The sequence below is a fragment of the Colobus angolensis genome, unplaced genomic scaffold (genome assembly GCF_000951035.1).
Source record: "Colobus angolensis palliatus isolate OR3802 unplaced genomic scaffold, Cang.pa_1.0 Scaffold419, whole genome shotgun sequence".
Taxonomy (NCBI): Eukaryota; Metazoa; Chordata; class Mammalia; order Primates; family Cercopithecidae; genus Colobus; species Colobus angolensis.
Genome location: NW_012117588.1, coordinates 43,055 through 66,841, shown reverse-complemented (window position 1 = coordinate 66,841; position 23,787 = coordinate 43,055). Strand labels below are relative to the sequence as shown.

Here is a 23,787-nt window from a genome sequence, read left to right as displayed (position 1 = left end):
ATAGTCTGTTATGACCTGAATTCTTAAATTTCCCCCTCACTGGTCAAAAATGAATCTGAGAGGTTAATTGTTTAATGGGAGGTATTTTAAAGGATTGAGGCCAGGGGCTCATCAGAAGAAGTAGCCCCAAGTGACTTGGAATCTGCAACAGGTAGGTTAGGACCTCATCCTTAGATATTACTTTAACCAATTTATGGGTAAGCCATAGTTCTGAGCAGAGTCATGTACTCACATGCCCCATGTGTAGTGACAATGGGAATGTAGGCTTAAACATAAGTAACAGCTTCAAAAGAGTTTGTAAAAACAAGGCTATGAATATTAATGTAATTGTGAGATCTTTGGGGCTTTCTTGTGAGTTTGAACATAATTTGAAATACAGGGATTTGTAAACAGTCAGTAATTGCTTCACTCGCTCCATTTGGAATTTTGTAACTATTCACCTCTCCAGCAGCATAAGGTGGTTAAGACGACAGTTTCTGTTCGTTGTAATAAACTACTCCAGGTTTAGGGAGGGCAATTACTGTGTCTTTATATTCATATACCCAGGATTTAGTGCAGTACCTAATCCATAAGGGCCGCTCTGAAATGTTTGCCCAATGAATAAATCCTGGTTAATAATATCCTGTTTGCAAAGCCAGTATTACAGAGTGATTGGTTGCCAGTAGGGGAGATAGCTCCCTTTGGTTACACAAATTGTGGCAGACATTGAACCACTCCAAAAGAAACTAAAGCTTTTTATTTGGGAATTTAAAATATTTATTTGGGAAACTTAAAAGCAGAAAGCCACTCAGATGGAACCATAGTGTCCCCCAGCAGATACCACCAGATGGGGGTGGGGGTAAACAATTGCAGTCACATATGCAGCAGATATATATATATTTTTTTTACTAATGGCTTATTCTTAAACAGGACTTGAGGCCAGAGAAATTTCAAGGATAAATTGCTTTGGGAGAATGCCTGATATCAATGTCTCCTGAGACATCTAAGTTTTCCAAAATAACAAGTCACCAGATATATTATTTTGTTCCCTCCTCTTCCTTCCCCTGGCCCCTGCCAATATGCTTATTTACAAGAGTTACCTTATCAGTTGTCTTAGGAGAACACATTTCCTTCAACAGAAGTCACAGTATGATCTTATGGTCATAATTTTACAATATCCCTGCCTCTACCGAGAAGAGATATATAGCGAATGGAGCTGTGCTGAGCCAATGAGGAATTAATCCTAGGCAGCACTAGTAGGTGTGGCCACAGCTCTGACCCCACCCCACTCTGGTGGTCAGGCCAAAGAAGAAGTCAGGTAGGAAGTGTGAAGGGAAATTCAATCTTGCAACCCCCAAACTCATTAAGCCAAAGGGAAAATTCAAGCTGGGAACTGGGTCACGCAAACCTGCCTCCCCCTTTTGGTTCCTAAATAAGATGGCTACAAGATGAAAAGCTACGTGCCTCCCCCATATTTTGCCCACAAGGGAATTCCTGGTGAGCTACCAGATCTTTACTCTAAAGGTGTTTCTATTAAAATTTCACCATGGCAATGCAAATTGATACTTTATAGGTGCAGCCACCCCTGGCCTGCCAGACATAAATGCACATCTGATTGTTCCCCTGGCCCAGTTTTGTCTGTTATCTTATGTAAAATGCAGATTCCCTGCAATTTTCTTGTGCCTCCTTTGTCCGTGTCATCTTATGTTAAAAAAAAAAAAAAATGCAGCTTCAATGAGCCAGACAAAGGCATGAATGACTATTTTTCCCTACCCACCTCTTACATGAAAATTGTTTACTTCTCAATATCCTGCCCTTTCCCCTTTAAATTTGGAGCCCTCAAAATCATTTTCGGAGAAAGGCATAGACCTGTCTCCCAGGTGTGCATCCTTAACTTTGGCAAATAAACCTCCTAAAATAATTGAGACTTGTCATTTTTCTTGACTGATGGAAGAAAGGACAGAGACAAAAGGATGGCAGTGTGCTTGGCAACCTTCAGAGCCTAGTTGAGGCTCCAGCCCTGGGCACTTCACTGGAGGGTTCCCTTGCCAGCAGAGGAACCTGCAGCCTAACCTCATGCCGGGGTAACTTTAATATGGGCAATCCATTTTACTGTAATAGACAAATTGCCTCCTTTCATGCATCCACAGATTTACAAGGGACAAACTTTGGCCCTGGGAATATTTACTGAATATCATTTCATCCTTGTGACTTCCACTTCTTTCTGATTCCCATATCACCAGCCCAAGAGAACTCGAGTATATCTGTTCACAGCTTTGCTCCTCTTTCCCCACATTAACCACAAAGCAATGGAAGTAGAATAAAGAGACAAATGGGTAACTCTAAGTAGGTTCATCACATGCCCTGTGTCCAGAGCCAATTCATAAATAGTCTTGATTCTGATTGTGTTGAGGTATAAAAACATGCTGATTTCTATGACAGGTATTAATGATTATTATTTGTGTATTCATTTGCTCACTGCTCCATTCTGGATGTTCTCGGTCTCAGGGCCTGAGGATCATTTTCTCGGATGCGTCACGGCTCATCTTCCGGCTCAGTTCCTCCAGTGGTGTGCGGGCCACCCTCAGACTGTACGCAGAGAGCTACGAGAGGGACCCCAGTGGCCATGACCAGGAGCCACAGGTACTGAAACAGTTGTGCTCACAGCAGTGTGTCTCGCAGCTCATGGCAAATTTAGCTCCATGGGGCTTTAATGGGTCTATTTTACCTTCTGGAAAGGTACGTGATAATTTCAGCTGGAGGACAAGCTCGGTGCAACTCCAAGCAAGTTTAATTCATTCATTATAGTGTTTGAAACAGAAAAATTGCTCTCTCGCATCGATTTGTAATCCGTTTAGACCAGCATGTCCCAAACAACTGTCCTCTCTTGACTGTTCAGTGGTTTGTTAATTGGGGTAAAGAAAAGGCACCTTCTATAGACAAGTAAATTTAGCGTTAGAGTCAAACTGGTGAAACTCTCAGAGCATTGACTATGCTCATGTAAATTCTGAATCTCCAGATATTTGGACCATGACCTTGAGGTGCCAATACAGATGGGATTTGTCACTGAGACTGCTATGTTGTCCACTCTGAGAGGAGAGGATATCGGTGGCTTTTTAAGTTAAGGAAGGACATTAACAAGGCTCAGCTAGATTGTGTTTGGCAAAATCTCCTCATGTTTTCAACAATAAGGCGAATTAAGAACTGGGAAAAATCATAAATAACACAACCATAAGCCTCTCCACTCCCACATGCATTAACGCTCCAGGCAACATTAATTAATACCAGAAACAACCCACTCTAATGTTGGGTACTTCAAGCTATACAGTTGGCTGCTCCTGCCTTCTTGTTCTTCAATCTAGGTTTCGAAGCAAGGTCCTTGATGAGATGATTTTTTGAGATGAAAATATTTGTTCTACCTGCCATACTTCCTTTGTGGAAAAGTAGAGAAACAGAGAAATACTCACTGCTACTGATTTTAAAGGTGCTCAGAATTTCTAGCTATAATTTGCCCTGATGGAGTAAGATACCTGGGAGGGTTTTCTTTCTTTGTCAGTAGTTTAGTGTTTTGTTTTTGTTTTGTTTTTTGTTTGTTGTTGTGTTTTTTTTTTCGTGGTCAGTTTCTTTGGAGAGTCTCGGAACTTGGTAACAATGGGTGCTAAGATCCTTACACCTGACGCTGCAGCCAGGAGATCTGCCTGGAGTAAAATCATCCTAGATGGGACAGGAAAGGCTAGAGGGGGCTGAGAGCTGTTCTCAGGGTTAACCAGGAGCATGAGTGGGTAAAGCACGTGGCCAGCATGAGACCCTTGGCTCTTCCTCTCAGGATCATAGCCTTTCCATGCAGGGGATGGGCCAAACTCTGCCAAAATAATTTGTTAGTGAGTACATTTCGCCCAAGATAGTACCAAATCATGCAAGAATTTGAAGCTTACCCTGTCTTTCCGAATAAAACACTATTCTACATCTCATGTTGGGGAAGGAGATTAAAGCAGGGGCCTAAAAGTCCAGAGCTACGTACAGGGTGAGGAATGATATTCCTGGCCTCACCAACTCTGACTCACTCTGACTCCGGGCTATTTTTTCCTCAACATTCTTTTCCCTATTTGCACAGGGTAAGTGGTTGTGATATTTGCTTATTTTTATTTACCTTCCACGCTGGACTGAGACCAGGCCATTAGACAAGTGTCACAACAATCCTATACACACATGAGTCTCTCCCTGAGGCAGTCCACAAAAGCAGTGCTTTTGATCCTCCAACCCACCCCGTCCCCGCCCCCGCCCCCAGGCTTCCTTTGAAGCTGAAAACCTCCATCGGCCTACTCTTAGAAGGTCGTGTGAGTAAAGGAAACATAAGTCATGCTGGTTTTGGTCCCCATGACTGCACATTTCTCATCCTGTTGGTGGAAAGAATTTGCCACTTTGAGGGGTTGGTGAATCCCTTCACTGACGTTCCTGTTGCAATTGCTGATTTGCCCTCCCTTCTCAGAAACAAGAGTTATCCTAGACCTGGCTAGATGGGCCCCCGAGGATGTAGCACATGATCTAGCTAAAAGTTTTACATTAAAATAGAACTCCTTGTTAAAATACCATACATCATTCACTCACCAACTTAAACCCTATTGCATAATACATTTGAGTCAGGATATATCATAGAGTAAGACTTGAAAAGAAATGTAACCACCTAAGGGAAAGCAAGAAGATTCTCTCAGCAGGCCAACCTGTCTTAATTACTGCTGAACTTTACCTAAGCCTTTAAGTTGGAGCATTTTGGAGGCTCCTTATGAGGTTGCTTTCCAGGACCACCTGCTTCTGCCTTCCAAAAAGCCTTTGATTAACTGTGAACAGAGATCAAAGTAAGATGTACTCCTGAAGCTGCTAGTGTTATTCCTGATCAGGGCCTGACTGGAAAGACCTGCTTGTGTTGCTTTCTCAGCTACAGAAAGACCCCCTTCCACCTTCTCTAATCTGCAAAGATTCCATTGTGAATCTTGTTCCAGTTCAACAGGGAGTTTTTAATGTTTTACCCACGCTAACTCAATAGCCATCTACTCTCAAATTATTTTGCAAGAGAACAGAGAGTTCCCTTCAACTGGCTTATTAGCATCTGGCTATTTTACTTTGCCCATGGATAGTTTCTTTTCCAGACATTTTGAACACATGTGAACAGAGCATATTTTAAACATTTACACTGATTGCCTTGCAGACGTATTCGTAACAATCCTAGTGATGCAATTAGGAAAACTTGTGATATAATCTATATGCATTTAGACCATACCCTCACATGTAGATTTTCCATTTGCATCCTTTTGTAGAACAGTGATTATGCTATTTGTTTTAAGTTAATGTCAAATAATTTCTTATCTACATCAAAAATATTGTTTTAAAATTCTATCCATGTGTGCCTACGAATTGGTGGTAAGGAGAGGACGGGCCAGGGAGGGCCCTGATGAAATGAGCAGGTGCTTGCCCTGATCCCACTCTGTGTCCCTGGTAAATCAGGAAGGAAAGCTTCCAAAGGCTTGTTGCTGGAAGACTACCTAGTTTTTAAAATACAAGTTTATTTTAATTTTACCAGAAATCAGTAGGCCTTCAATGAACCCTCAAACCAGCTGGTAATCATTTGGAAAAAGGAATGAGCCAAAAGCGTTTAAAATCACAGGTAACCAGAAACAGTACAATTGTTTCCATTTTATTTCCCATCCAATTTATTAGCAGGGCTGGTAAATTAGCTTCTCATTGACCTTCTTCCCTTGTCCCTTTCAGCCTGTGGGTGGAGTAGTTAAGGAACAATAGAAGATCCCAAAGGAAAAGGAAGGAGAAGTTTTGTTAAGGGCTAGGAAAATCACAGACTGATAATCAGCCTGTGGCTAATCCACCCTTGGCTTTAGTATTTTCACTGCAGAATATAGTCACATCCCATCTCACCCCAGTCCTCGGGAGGGGCCTGATTTTCCCCCAGTCGTCCTGAAAATTGAGGAATTTAAATATTTGTTTGTTTTTGTTTTATTGAGACAGAGTCTCACTCTGTCACCCAGGTTGGAGTGCAGTGGCATGATCTCAGCTCACTGTAACTTCCACCTCTTGGATTCAAGGGATTCTCCTGCCTCAGCCTCCTGAGTAGCCGGGACTACAGATGCCTGCCACCATCCCCGGCTTGTTTTCAATTTTTAGTAGGGATGGGGTTTCCCATGTTGGCCAGGCTGGTCTCAAACTCTTGACCTCAAGTGATCCACCCGCCTCGGCCTCCCAAAGTGCTGGGATTACAGGTGTGAATCACCACACCCGGCTTTAAGTATGTATTTTTGATAAGTTGTACCTAGAAGGCTTTAAGGACTAATACCTAAGCACCAGGTCCCTCATGTTTATTCACGTGTCAAATCGAAGGTCATCTGTCATTTTGTTCTACCTGTTCTTAATAAGACTGCGTAATCCAGAAATAAAGTACACAGCCATTTTGTTTTACATAGGGAGAATATATGATTTGTAATCTAAACCAGAATACAGATGCTCCTAGATTTACAACAGAGTTACACCTCAATAAACCCATCATAAGTTGAAAACGCATTGAATACACCACGCCTCCGGAACATCAGAGCTTAGCTCAGCCTACCTTGAACAAACTCAGAACACTTACATTAACCTATGGTTGGGGAAAATCATCTCACACGAACCCCATTTTATAAAGAAGTGCTGAATATCTCATGAAATGGATTGAATCCTATACTGAAAGTGAAAAAATCGTCGTATAGGGACTCACAGTACGGTTTCTACTGAATGTGTATTGCTTTCACACCATCATAAGATTGAAAAATCATTAAGTAGAACCAGCAAAAGGTGGGGATCTGTACTTTTGTGAGTGAAAGATAATAACTGTAATTATGTTTAGATTGTCCCCAGTAAACCAGGAGACATGATTACTCTAGCTACCAGCCTGCATCCTCTCTTAGAACCGCGTATCTCTGTGGAGACGGCTTTCTAAGAACACTAGCAATGAAACTTGAAAGAGGGAACATACAGAAATGAGAAGAGTCAGCTCAGTGGTTCTCAGGCTGCACATCAGAACCACTCCGGCAGCTTGGTGAAAGTACCTGTGCTTTCGCCCCAGTCCTAGAGATTCTCCTTTAATTGTTTTGAGGTGGGACCTGTAGATTTTTTAAAATTTCCCGGATGATATTAATTAGACAAGTGCATCTCAAACTTTAATTACCGGTCAATCACCTTGGGAATGTGTTAAAATGTGGATTCTGACTCAGGTATGAGGAGGGCCAGAGATTTTGCATTTCTAACAAGCTCCCAGGCAATACCCTGCTGCTGGTCCAGGAGCCACCCGTTGAATAGCAAAGAGCTAAGTGAACTGTGAAGTGCTAGCAGCAGGACCTTGAATTCTTTAAAACTGTAGAACGAGCGGCACCTGTTTTTAATACCGTTCCACACATTGATCTCTGTCTCCTGGACTTCTGTTTATGTTGCTTATTGGATTCCACTTTAATGTCTTATAGACATCACAAACTTGACATGTGCAACAGTGAATTCCCACCAGCCTCCTGTGCACGCCTCCAAAACAAACTCCAGCATCCTGCTTATTTCATTCTTCTCCATCTCAGTAAATGGCAGTTCCATTCTTCCAAATGGTTAGGCCAAACAACCCTAGGATTCAGCCTTGACTTCTTCTTTCCTCTCTTTCATGCCTCAGTCCTTCTCATTCAAGAGTAAATCCTATCAATGTGACCTTCAAAACACACCCAGAATCTGACCCCATCTTACCACCTCCACCATTTCCACCCAGGGCCAAGTGCTGTTCTCTCTAGCGCAGTACATAGTCTCCTAACTGGTCTCCTTCCCTCCACACTTGCCCATTCTCTACCCACCCTGTTCTCAGCATAGCAATCAGAGTGATTCTCCTGAAACATGTTAGAACACCTCATAGCTCTGCTAAAATCCTCCCCTCCACCTCATTCAGAGAAGAGCCCAAACCCTTACCATGAGCTTGAACGACATACTGGAAATGGCCCCCTTCTCCCTCTGACCTCATTTGCTATCTCTTTTCCCGCTTCTCTCTCCACTCCACCTGCTGCTTGGTGAACATGATGAGAACACTCTGCCTTGTGTTATTTATGATGGCCTTTCCCTCTGCCTGAAATGCTTTTCCTTCCGACATCTGCATGGCTTGTCTCCTTACTTCTCGGTAAGGGTGTCCCTGGCCACCTGATATAAAATAGCCCTCACATGCAGGTACTTCTTACCTCCCTACCCTGCTTTGCTTTCTCCATGGCATTTATCCTCATCTTATATATATGTATATATATTTATCTCTATATATTTGTTTATTCTATTTTATTGTCTGTTTCCACCCAGTTGAATGGAAGCACCAGGAGACTGGGACTTTGTCAGATTAGTTCCCTGTATCCCCAGTGCACCTGGTACGTGGTAAATGCCCAGTGTAATTTTGCCAAATTATTGCAATATTGACCATTAATTACTTTGGAATATCTCAGCCCAATTATATCACACAAGAAGCTGAAATATTCTGTATTCAGGATGAATGTTGGTGCTATCATCAGGTTTCCTCCTATGACTGAGGTTTTGAATAAAATAAATGCCATTTTTAAGGTCCCTACAATATGCAGGCTCCATTCTAGATACATCCTTTATCTTATTCATCATTCCAGGGGCCCCATGGCAGAATTATCCTGCTTTTGCAGGGAAGGAAACTGAGTCAGGGAGCAATTCAGATTCATAGAGTGGGTAGTTTCTGGATTGGAGGTTCAAACTAAGTCTTTCTTATAACAAAATCCATGTTGCCCATGTTAACGTTGAAGGCCCAGAAGAGAATTTCTTTTTACTTGTGCTTGAGTCCAAGGCTACCTCTGGAGCCTCAGTTCAGTGTTATTGAGAGGCTTTTTCCTCATATCAATCAATTCTATGATTCTCTGACACCAACTGGGTGCAACAATTCTGTTCAAGTCAGTTCTGATATTATCTGGATTTAGCCCAGACCCCACAAGTTAAGGGCTCAGTTTCACAAGATTGCTTCTAGTAGGAATGCCAGCTGCAAATAGGGTGCACAGGCTACCCACATTTTTGCCTTGCCAACTACAAATTTAGGGTTTTCTACAACCCCCCTTCAGATTTAATAATTCACTAGAATGACCCACTGACCTCAGGAAAGTGCTTCGCTTGGCATTACTGGTTCAGTATAAAGGCTAGAACCCAGGACAGCCAAATGGAAGACATGCATAGGACCAGGTGTGGAGAAGGAGTGTGGTGCTTCCATGCCCTCTCTGAGTAAGACACCCTCCAGCACCTTGATGTGTTCACCAGCCTGGAAGCTCTTCAAACCCTGCTGAAGGGTTCTTATGGAGGTTTCACTAGGTAATTACGGTTGATTAAATCATTGACCCTTGGTGGTTGAATTTGGTCTCCAGCCCTGCTCCCCTCCCTGTAGGGGTGGGGCTGAACGTTACAGCCCTCTAGCCACCTGTTTGGTTCCTCTGGCAGCCAGCCCTCCACCTGAAACTATGTTGGGGCCCACCAAGAGTCCCTCATTAGCATAAAGTCTGCTGTGGCTGAAATAACAAAGGACACTCTTATCATTCAGGAAGTTCCAAAGGTTTTAGGAGCTCTGTGCCAGAAATTGAGGACAAACACCAAATGTATTTGTTATTCCACACTGTTAAGAGAAATTCAGCCTAAAGCTGACTCCTTACATAATTTAAGTTCGGCCTAAAGGTTTTTCCATACATAGTGAACTATGACCTAACTGGATGTGTAAACAGACTGAACAGACTGTAACCTACTCTTGTGACAAGTAGCTGAGTCCCAGCCAATCCCAGCAGCTGAGTTTCAGCCAATTACAGGCAGCCACTTTTTCAAAATGTGTTCAAATAAGGCGAAAACTGAGCTGTAACCAATCCAGCTGTTTCTGGACCTCACTTCTGCTTTCTGTACTTCACTTTTCTCTTTCTGTTCATAAATGTTATCTGACCTCGTGGCAGCTCCAAGTTGCTCTGAACCTATGTGGTTCTGAAGGCTGCCTGATTCAAGAATCGTTCTTTGCTCAGTTAAACTCTTAAATTTAATTTGTTTAAGGTTTTTCCTTTAACAACAGTTATAAAAGTGAATAGTGCCTTAAAAACAACCAGTTTTCTGTACTAATTTTGAATTAGCAATGAATAGGATTTAGAAACATTGTGAAAATAATATTCTAAATAAATATTGGATATCTTTTCTAGTTCATAAGGGATCTAGAGTGAGTAGTCAAAAACTTGGAGAATAAAGTAGAAATGAATATAATACACATGATGTGAAAGAGAAACAGAATGGAGTTCAGAAGTGACACAAATCCTCATTCACTTAGCCATGTACTTTCATGACAAGATAAAGACTTTTGTATATGTATATGTGTACATGCATGTGTGTATGAGAGCGTGATTTTGGGATCATACCAGGTATATGTGACTTAAAGAGCTAAAAGTTGTGCCTCGGTCCTGGTTTTGGGTCAACTTTGGATTACAGTTTATAGCCCCCCAAACCCTGAAAAAAAATTATATTTCCTCTCCTTACTTTCCCATATGTAGTTAAAAATGAAAACAAATTCAGCTTTAAGAATAAATAAAAACGTTGTTATTTAAAAAGAAGACCTGAGCAAGGATATGTCAATAGCCATATGTATGAGGGAAAACATGAGGAAATACCTCATTTTATTTTTCTCCTCAGAATTTGGTCGGTATTGCTGCACTTTGGAACTATGGGGGAGGGCAAAGTGTTGACGAGAGAGTTTAGAAGAGAAACACTTGGTGGAGAGTTGGGCTCTAACCTCTAGGACCAAGTTAAGGAGCTGGCTCTTTCCGCTTAGACGAGAGGCGTGACTTGGAGGTTTTCAGGAATCTAAGGAATAATGTGAGGTGGGGAAAGAGGACCAGCTGTTCTCCATAACTAATGAATATGTAATTTGAGGAAATAAACTCAAGCTGAACTGGAAGACATTCAGGTTAACTGTTAGAACAGTTTCTCAACTGTCAAGCCTCCTGCCCAACTAGGATGGCTGGTTTGTGCTTTTCTAAGTCTCTTTGCCTGCATATATTCAAATAATTTTAAAACAGGGGGAAGAGTAGAAAGTATTGAGCAGGATAACGTCTCAAAGTAAGTGTCAGTCTTAAAATTTTAGTTCTGTAATTATAATTTTTTTTTTTTTTTTTTAAAGAAAGAAGAAACAAGTTCTGGTCAGGTGGGTTAGATTTCCCTCTAGCGGTGTAGAAAGGAATTTAATATGGCTGTGTTTTCATAACTGGCTCTTGGAGGGGAATTAAACTTGGAAAGATGCAAAGATGTGTAGGTTTTTTTCTATTTCTACTTAGATGAGTACTTTCTGAAGAGGCAAACAAAACACCGGGGCAAACAGTCCTTTTCCTCCCTTAGATATTGAAATCTGAACTCATACTCTGCCGTTACTACATATTGTTTTCCCTGGAGCTGAGAACACCCCTCATCTGATGGCATGTAAAAAACTCCCTTGGTTAGGAATCTGGGAGATTTCGCCAGGGCCTAGTGTCTATCGTAGACCAGGGTTTTTTAGAGTTTTTATGACGGTAAGCCTTTTTCTTGGCCAAACATTATGATCAGATCTCCTTTCAAGGTACTGAGTATGCAAAGCCCTGTGTATCCACACTACACACAGTCTGGGACTTGTGGGAAACTACGGACTGCCACCATGAACCACTCGTGTTAATCCCACAGACACAGCCCATCTCACATGGCCCTTCATGGCAATATATACAAAAGAGGCCCTTAATTCCAAATCTTGCAAGAATATCGGCATCGCCAGCTTATCCCAAGAACCAGTGGTCTTAAGAACAGAACACTAAAGAGCCAAAAGGCATGCCTTGATCCTGGCTTTAGGTCAAGTTTGGATTACAGTTGAGAAAGACTGAACTCTTAAAAAAAAATTATATCTCCTCCCTACTTTCTTATATGTCGTTTAAAATAAAAAAACAAAATTAGTTTTAAAAATAAATATAAGGAAACCTAAAAACATTTTGATTTTTTCCTTATAATGCTATTCTAATTTCTAAAATATTAAATATCAGCTTCTTACCAAAATATCTTTTGTTTTGGTGCCGGTTTTACCTTGTCTAAAGCACATGCTTAACCAGCTATTGGTTAACCCAGTGATGTTTATATCCACAAATCACTGAGTCTTGCTGGATCTTGTTTACTCAGCCTGAAAAAGGACCATGAATGAATTTGCAGCAGTCACACAAGTCCAGAGGTCACTGGTCATCACTTCTCTTGCCAGATGAATGGGTTTGACAAGCTGTGTCCAGCACAGTCTGCCTTTCCCAGCAGCCTTTATGTTCCAGCCCAGATGCACAGCACAATCACGTTTCCGTGCCTTTCAGGAGAAAGCTACCCAGGTCTCATGAACTGGTGGTGATTCCGGTTTTCTTTGAAGTGGTGTCCTTCCTTGGTGTACAGTAAATCATTTGCTTTGCTTATATAATAAATAAGAGGGTATCTTAACAAATGGGGACTGACAGTGAACCTGGAGGTTGGCTGTGGCCTTCAGAAGGAAGCTCTGGAGTACTGTGTGCAATTAGCCAGCGCCTGGAGGCAGCTTTGCCTGGGCTTCCCACCATGGTCATGCTTCATTCACATGGAGAATACAGGATCTGAGCTGTCAAGGGGAGAATGTGGCTGTTTTTGCTCTCCTGTCTACTCTTGGCTGATTTTAAGTTCGATGCCCTAATCCCAGAATGAGAATTCCTGTTCAAGATGCAGGTGAGGGAGTTTCCCATCCCTTGTTTTTGACTCCCAGGAATGCTGGCAGGCCTGACAAACTCCAGGGAGGAGCATCTCAATGCCAGAATGCTTAAGCCTTGGGCAGGAGGGAAAGCAGTTAGAGGTTTATACAATTTTGGTATCGTGTTTGTGTTTTTGGTTTTATTTTTGAGCATTTTTGTTGGTACAAATCATCACATGAGGCATACTTTGGCAGGCTGGGCCTGTGTACTATACTGTCATGATATGAGATGGAAGGTAGATGAGGCTGAGAGAGTGGCTTAAAATGTAGACTTCATTATTATTCAGGTATGGGGAGGCCAACAGATGTTGAGATGACTGATAGTTTGTTATTCACAGTTCCCAAGAGGAGGGGGTACAACAAGTCACACAGGGCCACACAGGGAAGCGCCAGGGTCAGACAGAAGGCAGAATGAGCAAAGGAAAAATGTGGGTGAAGCCTTTTTGGGGATTCTGTGGGAAAGGCAAGGTAAAGCATGGTGAGCAGGTTTAGGATTAGCTTGTTTGAATAATTTCAGCAGGCTCTGGGGCATAGGGACTGTCCCTAATTGCCTGGTACCTACCCTTGGGGTGGTTAGGGCAGAGAAATAGTGGCCCAAGTTTGAGAGCCCTGTGTGGGGCTGAGAAAGGAAGTGTCTGGTTTGCATCTGAAAGGTAAGCTCCAGGGTGTGGTGTTTGCTATCTCTAGGAATTAGCTAACCCTGGGAAGAACAAAACCTTCCAGAGTCAGCCAGGCCCTAAGCTGTCAAAGCATTAGAATAAAAAAACACCAGCTTAACAGCCAGAGGAAAAGACAAAACCACTGTCACTTTCTCAGGTGGCTAAAATTGTTAGGCAGCACCTCAAGAAGATTTTGTTTTTTTCGCATACCATCAAGGCTGGATGGCCTCTGATACAAACATTGGGCTTTGAAATCAGCTATTTTTGTTCTGAGTCCTAGTTCTGCCATTTTCCAGTTTTGTGATCTTGGGCAACTTAATTTCTCCATCAGTTAAATTGAGATAGATACACTTCTTATTTTATATTGTTGTAATGATTAAGTCAGGTAATTCGTATACGTAAAGAGTTTTGCACAATGCCTGTGTAAATCAAAGAAAACAACCAAGATGAGCCTTAATCATTTTAGAGTTTTATTTTGCCAGGGTTAAAGGTCATGGCCTGTGACACAGCCTCAGGAAGTCCTGAGAACATGTGCCCAAGGTGTTTGGCTTATACTTGCTTTCATACATTTTAGGGAGATAGAAGTTACAGGCAAAGACACAAGCAACACATGTAAAGTATACATTGGCTTGGCCCAGAAAAGCAGGACATGTCAAAGAAGGAGAGACTTTCAGGGCATAGGTGGATTCAAAAATTTTCTGATTGGCAGTTGGTTGAAAAAGTTAAGCTCTGTCAGAAAAGGTAAAGTCAGTATAAATAAATGTTTGAGTTAAGATAAAGAAAGTTGTGGAAGCTGAGGTTCTTGTTATGTAGATGAAGCCTCTAAGTAGCAGGCTTCGGAGAGAATAGATGGTAAATATCTCTTATTAGACCTCAAAGGGTGTCAGACTCTCCAGAAAAGATCTAGCAAGGGACAGGGATTCTCTACAGAAGGCAGATTTCCCCCACAAAAGATGGCTTTGTAGAGCCATTCCAAATTATGTCCAAGAATATATTTTGGGGTAAAATGCTTTGATTTCCTTCAGTGCCTGTTATCTGTCATCTGATGCTGTATCAGGGTCAGGTTGGAATTTAGTATCTTATTGCTGCAAAGAGTCTGTTCTGTCAGTCCTAGAATCTCTAACTGTCAACACCTAAGCTCCAGAGAGGAGGATATATCGAGGCGTATGCTATCCCCTTTTCCTGTCATGGCCTGAACTAGTTTTCAGGATCCTTTTGGCCAATAATGGAGGGCAGGGAGATGTCCATTCAGTCAGTTTGGGGCTTAGAATTATATTTTTGTTTTTTACCTGACATGTGAATAAATGTTCAATAAATGTTTATTGTCATTAATGTTATTTTTTCTGCCTTTTTTTTTTTTTTTAAGATGGAGTCTCACTCTGTCACTAGGCTGGAGTGCAGTGGTGCAGTCCAGCTCACTGCAACCTCCACCTCCCAGGTTCAAGCAATTCTCCTGCCTCAGCCTCCCGAGTAGCTAGGACTACAGGCATGTGTCACCATGCCTGGCTAATTTTTGTATTTTTAGTAGAGAAGGGGTTTCACCACCATGATTTTTATTAATAATGGTGTTGACTGGTTTTCTTATCACATGAGGATAAAAGATTCCCAGATTACTTAGCAATTTGTTTTATACTGCAATTGACTTGTCCTTTTCCCTCCAAATTATCATCTCAGAGAGCAAACTGGATCCATGAGAAATGTCCCAAGAGAACAGACAGCTTCTAAAAACCTAGGTCTTCTCTGAGAGCTCCCAGGGCTCTCATGACATGGCATTTTAGATGTACCATGCTTTGTCAGAAGGTTCAAGGATGAAGTGGAGTTTCTCTACTTGTCTCTCCATTCATGGAACAAATTCACTACGTTCCTGGCTTGGAGTAAGAGGTAGTAAGTAGGAGTTGTTCAATGATTTCATTTCATCCAAATAATGTGCAATCCACTGGTTGTTCCAAGTTCTTTTACCAGAAAGAAAGGGCTTGAACACTGGAGTGGTGTGTGATGAAAGGCAGGTTCACTGAAGAAAGGACCCCTGAAGTTTCTTGACTAGCCAGGAGGCATGTGCTCTCTGGCTTCAAGGGGTTAAAGAGAAAAATTGGTTCCTTGGAGAAGGAGTCAAATTTTTTTCTGAATAGGCCCAGAGAGTAAATAGTTTAGGCTTTGCTAGCTGTATTAGTTTGCTAGGGCTGATGTAACAAAGTACTACAAACTGGGTGGCTTACAAAACAAGAACTTGTTTCTCATTCTGGAGGTTAGAAATCTGAGGTGAGTGTGTTGACAGAGCTGGTTCCCTCTGAGGGCTGTGAGGGAAGGATCTGTTGATCTGTTCCAGGCCTCCCTTTTTGGCTTATAGAGGGCTGTCTTTTCCCTGTGTCTCTTCATGTCATCTTCCTTCTTGTGTGTCTCGGTCCAAATTTCCCCTTTTAATAAGAACGCCTGTTATGTTGGATTACAGCCCACCCTAATGATCTCATTTTAACATGAGTACCTCTGTAAAGGCCTCATCTTAAAATAATGTCACATTCTGAGCTATTAGCAATTAGGACCTCAACATATGCACTTATGGAAGACAAATTCAACCTGTAACATTAATCGTATGGTCTGTGTTACAACTTCTCAACTGCCACTGTTGCACAAAAGCAGCCACAGGTAATACATAAATGCATTAGTGAAGCTATATTCCAATAAAACTATAGGCACTGTAATTGACTTAAGATAATTTTAACATGTCACAAAATCTTATTTTTTTCCCCAACCATTAAACATAAAAACCATTTTTATGGCTGCACCAAAACCAGGTGGTGGCCTGGATTTGGCCTAAGGACTATAATTTGTTGACCCTTGCCTTACAGGTTTCTGAATATGACACATTATTCACAATTTCTGATACATTCAGTACAGCATGCATCAACATGAGTTTGGCTAAACCATCCACACTGTAAAATTTAAAATTACATTTGTATTTGTGTATATTTGTATATATAGATGAATTATAAAGTTTTAGGGGAAAAAATATCAAATCTCTCTGGAAATCTCCAGCATTAGGCTTCTGAGATTGAACTCCGTAACTTTTGATTGCAGCCAAACATGAAAGGGAAACGATTGTATTTGTGAAATCAAATTCCTTTTTCAGGTCTTTTGTTTCTTGTCAGAAGGGTTCTTCATTTTTCTTTTTAAAGCAATTGCTTACACATGATTTTCAGAAGAGCAGCACTATGTCAGAAGAAAAGGGGAAAACGTTAATAGATAAATGGGATGAAGAAAGAAAGTATGAATTGAATATGAGCCCTGGTGAATTCTTACAAAGAATGGGAAGCAAACACGTGACATGTCAGTAGTCACCCCAAGCTAGGGAGTGCTGTGACATTGCATGCCCATGTGAATGGGGCTTCTGGGAGCTGGTAACAATGTACTAGTGCATTTCAGTCACATTAACGATGATCTTCAAACCCAGTCTCCAAGGAATCTCACCCCATTTCCCTAAGAAGTAGCAATTCTATTGATTTTGTTCTTTTTCTTTGCTTTTAATTATATTCTTGGGAATTACAGTTAGGACAGTCGGTGTGGTGTTTAACAAAAGCTAAGAGACTTTGATGATATACTAAGATTTCCCAGTTTTACATTTTACACTGTCTTTGACCATGTAAGTGTTTCTATATTGTTGAATCAAGCCGCTGGCTCTGACTCATATCAACCCATGTTTTTCAGAATTTGCAGTCATTATGAATTTGCTTTCCTTTTAATGGATAAGAGTCAATAAAAAGTTTAAAAGAAAATACATTTACACTGTTTTTAACAGTGCTTTATACTTTTGCTACACTAAGGGTAGTTCTTGGACCAGCAGCATCAACATCACCTGGTTGCTGCTTAGAAATGCAGAATCTCAGGCCCCAGCCCAGATCTACTTACTCAGATTCTGCATTTTAACAAGCTCCTCAGGTGGTTCATGTGCACATTAAAGTTTGAGAAGTCCTAATGCTGGGCGTGGTGGCATTAGCCTGTAGAGTGCCATCTACTCAGGAGGCTGAGGTGGGGAGGATCCCTTGTGCTTAGGAGTTGAAGACCAGCATGGGCAACTTAAGGAGGCCCTGTCTCTAAAAAAAGAAAACTGATGCTGGCTGCGGTGGCTTACACCTCCAATCCCAGCACTTTGGGAGGCTGAGGTGGGTGAATCACCTGAGGTCAAGAGTTTGAGACCAGCCTGGCCAACATGGTGAAACCCCTTCTCTACTAAAAATATACAAATTAGCCAGGCATGGTGGCAGGTGCCTGTAATCCCAGCTACTTAGAAGGCTGAGGCAGGAGAATCGCTTGAACCTGGGAGGCAGTGGAGGTTACGGTGAACCAAAATTGCACCACTGCACTCCAACTTGGGTGACAGAGTGAGACTCCGTCTCCAAAAAAAAAAAAAAAAAAAAAAAAAACGGAGAAAAATAAAAGTGTGAGAAGTCCTGTGATGGATGACCTTTGGGATCCTTATTTCCACCTCTGCTTCACAGGATTGACGTTGTCTCCAGACCAGATAAACCCTCTAAGGCCAAACCAAATAGGATGCATTTATGGGGTGCCTGGCCTCTATTTCTTCCTCATTTAGGAAAATCATAAAGCATGCAGAAAATAACCCAGACAAATGTGCCAAGATCCTTGAAGACTTGTTCCTGCTTCTCAGGTCAATTAATAAAAAAAGAAACAAGAAAATCAGTTTCAATTTGCATCTCCATAGAAACCCTTCCTCAATATCAACTCAGCAGTGTTAGACTGTTTTCTTCACACAATTATACTAGTTGAGCTGAGAGATTCAAAATAAACATGGATGAAGTAAAGAAAGTTCTAATCTGATTTTGTCAAGGCATAAAGCCTTGCTAAAATTGTGGGTAGACAGTCTAGCACCACTTCAATTACTAGGAAAAGGTCAATTATTTAAAACACTTTAAATATGTTAGGTTAAATGGCAGCTGAGTCCAAAGGCAAAGGCCATAAAAGAACATGTTCCTTTGTCAAAATTGCATTCATAAAGTGTGCATTAACCACCCGTTAATTTCACTAATAGTCTTTCCATTGTGGGGAAGAGTCTCTCCTCGTTTACAGGGCTCATTTCCATGTTTTTAGTGCCTGGTGTTAATGACTGTCCCACTACTGCCCCCTCCATAAGACTCAGGTGGCCCTCGTGGCAGAAGTTCTCTTCTAATTTGCTTCTGCTCCTCAACTCAACTCTGCCACTCTGCTTTGCTCAATACGGAAGTCTTTGCTAACTTCTTTAGAATCTGACACACCCTTAAGGAATGTGTTCCAAAAGCTGTGATGTCTGTTCCTTCTCTTGTCAACATTATCTTATGCAACTGCAATCTGATTGTATTCTCTCTGGCTCGATATACAGGGCATGGTACACACAAAAATGCAGGCAAGCTTTCCTCCACTGGGTGTGTCACTGACCCTCTCGCTGACACAGAGAGATGTTGCCTCCGAGTTGAGTGGCTTTCTCACTCCAAGAGCTGGGAACACCTCAACATTCTTAATCTCTTTTTGTCTTTTATCAAAAAGATAACATGAACTTTATTTTATGGGCAAATAAACTTAAGCTAGGATTGTTGACTATCTACCAAAGGTCAGCTTATTGGGACTGGTATGCAGGTCCACTCACTTGTAGCCTACTTTTTTATTAATAGCAAGCCAGGCTTATGGCTTCGATGATGATAATGGTAATAATAATAGTGTTCATCAGGACATATCAGTGCTCGCCCTCTATGGGGGCTAGGCAGAATGCTGTGTGTTTTGTGTGTGTTATATCTCATTCTCACCACAATCCAATGCTATAGGCAGTCATGCTATCCATCCATGTTTTACAAATAAAACTTTGGCCCTGAGAATTTGAACAATCTACTGTTTCTAAACAGTGTCACTGGTATTTGAACCTACATTTGGGCCTCAGAGTCCAAGACCTTAACTAAGGTCCTTATTATGTGCCTTCAAAAAATATGGGGTGCTCACCCACCTATGAAAAGTAAATTGGAGTAGACCAGCATTCCCATCTTCAATCTGGCATAGTTAATGCACCTTAATCCATCCTCTAAGAATGTTATCAGAGGCGGTCCTCAAGCCCCACAATTCCAGACTAGTAGGAAGTGTGGTCTCTCTTTCAGTCCTCCTATTCCCTTTTATGTCCTCAAATCCTTTCCCAAGGGCTAGTCCTTTCTTATAAGGCTGTACCCTCTGGAAGCTGGAGAATGCCACTGTGCTACTTTGTAACTGGTTACCTCAAGTAGGTTGTGGGGTGGCAGTTATGGGAAGTATAGAGAGTGTGAACTCCTCTCCCAGAGAAGCAGCATCACCACCCTGGGGTGAACCTCACCATGGGTAGGTCTGAAAGGAGGTAGTGGGGTGAGCCTCCACCATCTGGCCACTGAAGGACCCTGCCTGGGCCTTGGCAGTCCCTCAACATGGGAGGGGAAAGAGCACACACTCTCAGGGCTCCACTCAGCCAGGAGTTCTCCTTGCCAAAGTGGGCCTGGAGTCTCAGCCTCTTTGCTTTGTGATGTCCCCGCACAGCTGCTTTGCCAGCTCTGGTGTGCTCCTAGGAGGGCTGGGTTGAGTGGAGACAGTTCCTGGATTTTGTGTTTATATAGTTCTGTGTGTGTGTGTGTTGTGTTGTGTTGTGTTGTGTTGTATTTTTAAGACGGAGTTTCGTTCTTGTTGCCCAGGCTGGAGTACAGTGGTGCAATCTTGGCTCACTGCAACCTCTGCCTCCCAGATTCAAACGATTCTCCTACCTCAGCTTCCCGAGTAGCTGGGACTATAGGCATGCACCACCACGCCAGGTTAATTTGTTGTTGTTGTTGTTTTTTGGTGGAGACAGAGTTTCTCCATGTTGGTCAGGCTGGCCTCAAATTCCCGACTTCAGGTGATCCACCCCGCTAGGCCTCCCAAAGTGCTGGGATTACAGGCATGAGCCACCATGCCTGGCCTAGTTCTCTATTGTAGTCATGAGCAGTTCAGTCCATGCTGAGAGTTTGCATCTCAGGGCATAGGCATAATAGGGGACAGGGAGGACTGCAGTACTTTCACTCCCCAAATGGTTGCTGGGCTCCTTATGCAAATCTACCAGCCCTCCACAGTAGAAGGCCCTCATAATACAAAAATCTCTACTTCAGAAAAAGAGAAAATTTAAATTAGAATGCCCCAGATTCCTGGATATGTAACTATCCCGGTAAAATTTATACTTACTAATGTTAAAATTATTTCACTGCCTCTAGTCCACTATTGCTTGTTCAGTGGTAGCAAATTCAGTCACCCACCAACACAGGCAGTAAGTCCTAGATTGCGGCCAGTTTAAGACCAGTAGAGCATGGTGGGCACGCTGGTGATGCTCAGCTGTCTTTAATTATTGCATTGCTAATACGTGAGCTCAAGGTTGCCAGGTTTTCTGATTTTAAAAGAAGCAAGATATCTGGATTTTCAAATGAAATTTGATTTTTAAATATTGGCCGAAAAATGATTACAAAACAACACAATTTCCATGTGAAGGACTTCTAACTTTTAGTAGTGGTGGATTAGGTGATTCAAACTAACCTTCCCTCTGAAAAGAGCTGAAAGAAATATATTAAAGCATCTTATTAAAAGCATGGTTGACCAATGACCTAATAAAACAGTAACAAGAACAGGAAAAGGGTTGGCATTCAGGGAAATGAGCCAAAGCTCTTTCTGTCCTAGGGAATTTGTCTATCTAGGAGAGGTACTAAAGAAGAGGTGCTTTTGATGACTGGCACAGCGTAAAGGTGACAGGCATCAGGTCCAAGTAGAGGAGGACTGGTCTGTTACAGTCTGCCTCTGCTACCCAGGAGACTAACCAAAGAGGCAGCAAAAAGGCAGACCTGTGTGGCATTTTCATGTGGCCAAAAGAAGCATGGTTAGTTAAGTACACACCAAAGGCAGAGATCCTGGCATAACAACCCCTGCTCTCAGTTGTAAACTTAAAGAAGACCATTCCAAAGGTGGTATACAGACTGTACTCCAGAGGATTATAAATCCATGGCTCTGATCTTCTGGCTCCCTCGGGAGTCTCATGAAATGAAATTAAGGAAACTAACAATATTCTAGGTCTCCAGTTATTTCTATAAGCAATTTTTCAAACAAAATGGGCACCAAACAGTAAAAGATTATAAAGCACTTGGCTACACAAAGCAACGTGTACCAGAATCAACAGAAATAACATACCACAGAAAAAGACCTATAGATACTGGAATTTATTCAATACACACTGTAAAATAGTTATTTTCACTATGTTCATGGAAATAAAGCACTGAACATAAAAACATTAACAAGTAACTGAAAACTATAAAAAGATATCAAGATGTTGAAATTAAAGAGCTGAGAAAGATAACCAAAGTTAAGAACATAAATGGATTTAACAGCAGCTGAAGAATGTAAGTGAACTTAAAATATTTCAGAAGAAACTATGCATCTGATTTTTCAGTTTAGTCCTTATGATTTGCAGAACAAATACAAGATTGCTGCCTTTAGACGATGAAAGATCATATTCAGAAAAATACAGAATAGAGGGTAAGAGACACACGGGATACAGTGAGAAGTGCTAACATAATTTAGTTGGAGTCTCCAAAGAGGAGAGAGAGACTTGGGTACAGGCAACACTGGAAAAAACAATAGGTGAAGATTTCCCAGAACCAGTGAAGGAGGTCAGTCCACTGGTTCTAGAAAGCCAAGCAGGATATATAAAAATAAATTCACATCTAGACACATCAGGCTAAAACTGCAGAAAATCAAAGGCAAAGAAGCAATAGTTTGACAACTAATTTTTCTACATCAACACTAAAAATAAGGAGACTGACAGCTTAAAATTCTTAATCTAGCAAAACTTTCCTTCTAAAATGAAAGCAAAATAAAGACATCTTCAGATAAAAGCTGAGAGAATATCTACACAAAAAGAAATTCTCAAGGATATTCTTCAGGAAGAAGGAAAATTATCCCAGATGGATATTTGGAATAAAATGCAGCAGGGAGTAAAAGAAATGTTAAAAATAGGAGGTGGTATAAATGAACATGGTCTGTATAAAACATTAATAATAATATCTTGTGCTGAAACATGTATATTAATATGATGGAGAATTAAATTATACAACCACAATAACTAAACACCATGAGAATAATTGCAGTTAAGGTAAGATCCTTGAATATACTGGAAGAAAATAAAAGTATAGATAAATATTAGACTTTGATAGGTCAAGGATTCATGTTGTAGTTTCTAGGTAACCATTAAACAAAAATAGAAGAAAATTACATAACTTCTTAAGAGAGGAAAACATAGGAACTTCAAAAAATCAAGAAAGAAAAACAGCTAGGTCAAATAAAAAGCACATAAGGTGGTGAATTTAAACTTGAATTTATTGGTTATTACTTTCAACATAAGTGAACTAACTGCTGTAGGAAACAGACAATGTCATGGTGGCTCATACCTGTAATCTCAGCACTTTCAGAGGCCAAGGTGGTAGGATTGCTTAAGCCCAGGAGTTTGAGACCAGCCTGGGCAACATAAGGAGACCTTGTCTTTACAAAAAATAAATAAATAAAATTAGCCAAATGTGATGGTGTGCACTTGTAGTCCTAGCTAATTAGGAGGCTGAGGTGAGAGGATTGCTCAAGCCTGGGAAACTGACGATGCAGTGAACCATGATCATACCACTGCACTCCAGCTTGAGTGACAGAGCGAGACTCTTTCTCAAAAAAAAAAAAAAAAAAAAAGACAACTATAGACTCGTTATAAAAGATGTATCTTTTATACATAAAAATACAGAAAATTTGAAAGTTAAAAGATGGAAAAAGATATATACAAATAATAACCTAAAAACTAGCTCTTTTATTTCAGATAAAATAGACTTTAAGGTCAAAAGCATTGCTAAAGATAAAGAGAGACTCTTCAAACTGATAAGAGTTAAATCTCCTAGGAAGACACAGCAATTTTAAATTTATAAAGGAAAAAGAGGGAGAGAGAGATGAAAATGCACGAAGAAAATAAATCCACAATTGCCCTTGAGTATTTTAACACCCCTCTCAGTAATTATTAGAATAAGTAGACAGCAATTAGTAAGAACATAGAATATTTAAACAACTTAGTTAACTGATGTAATAGACATATCTAGATACTACACCATGCAACATCAACTCAATGTGTAAATTATTTTCATGCCACAGGGGACACGTATAAAAATTACCTATATGCTGAGGAATGAAAGAATACAGAGCATTATAAGGGCAACTGAATTCGAAAGTGAAAACAAAATTGACACAAAAAAACATTTGATAAAATGTATCGTCTCTTCATGATAAAAATTCTGTGAATGG

At 41.1% G+C, this 23,787-nt stretch overlaps 1 protein-coding gene across 1 annotated transcript in view; it reads left to right on the top strand.

The window, feature by feature from the left end:
- The window catches only part of PGM5 (phosphoglucomutase 5), a 179,890-nt gene that overhangs the window by 143,315 nt on the left and 12,788 nt on the right, over positions 1-23,787 (top strand). Inside the window, exon 10 of the mRNA XM_011956456.1 lies at positions 2,488-2,622. Coding sequence (XP_011811846.1) covers positions 2,488-2,622 — 135 coding nt within the window. The remainder of the gene's footprint in view (positions 1-2,487; positions 2,623-23,787) is intronic.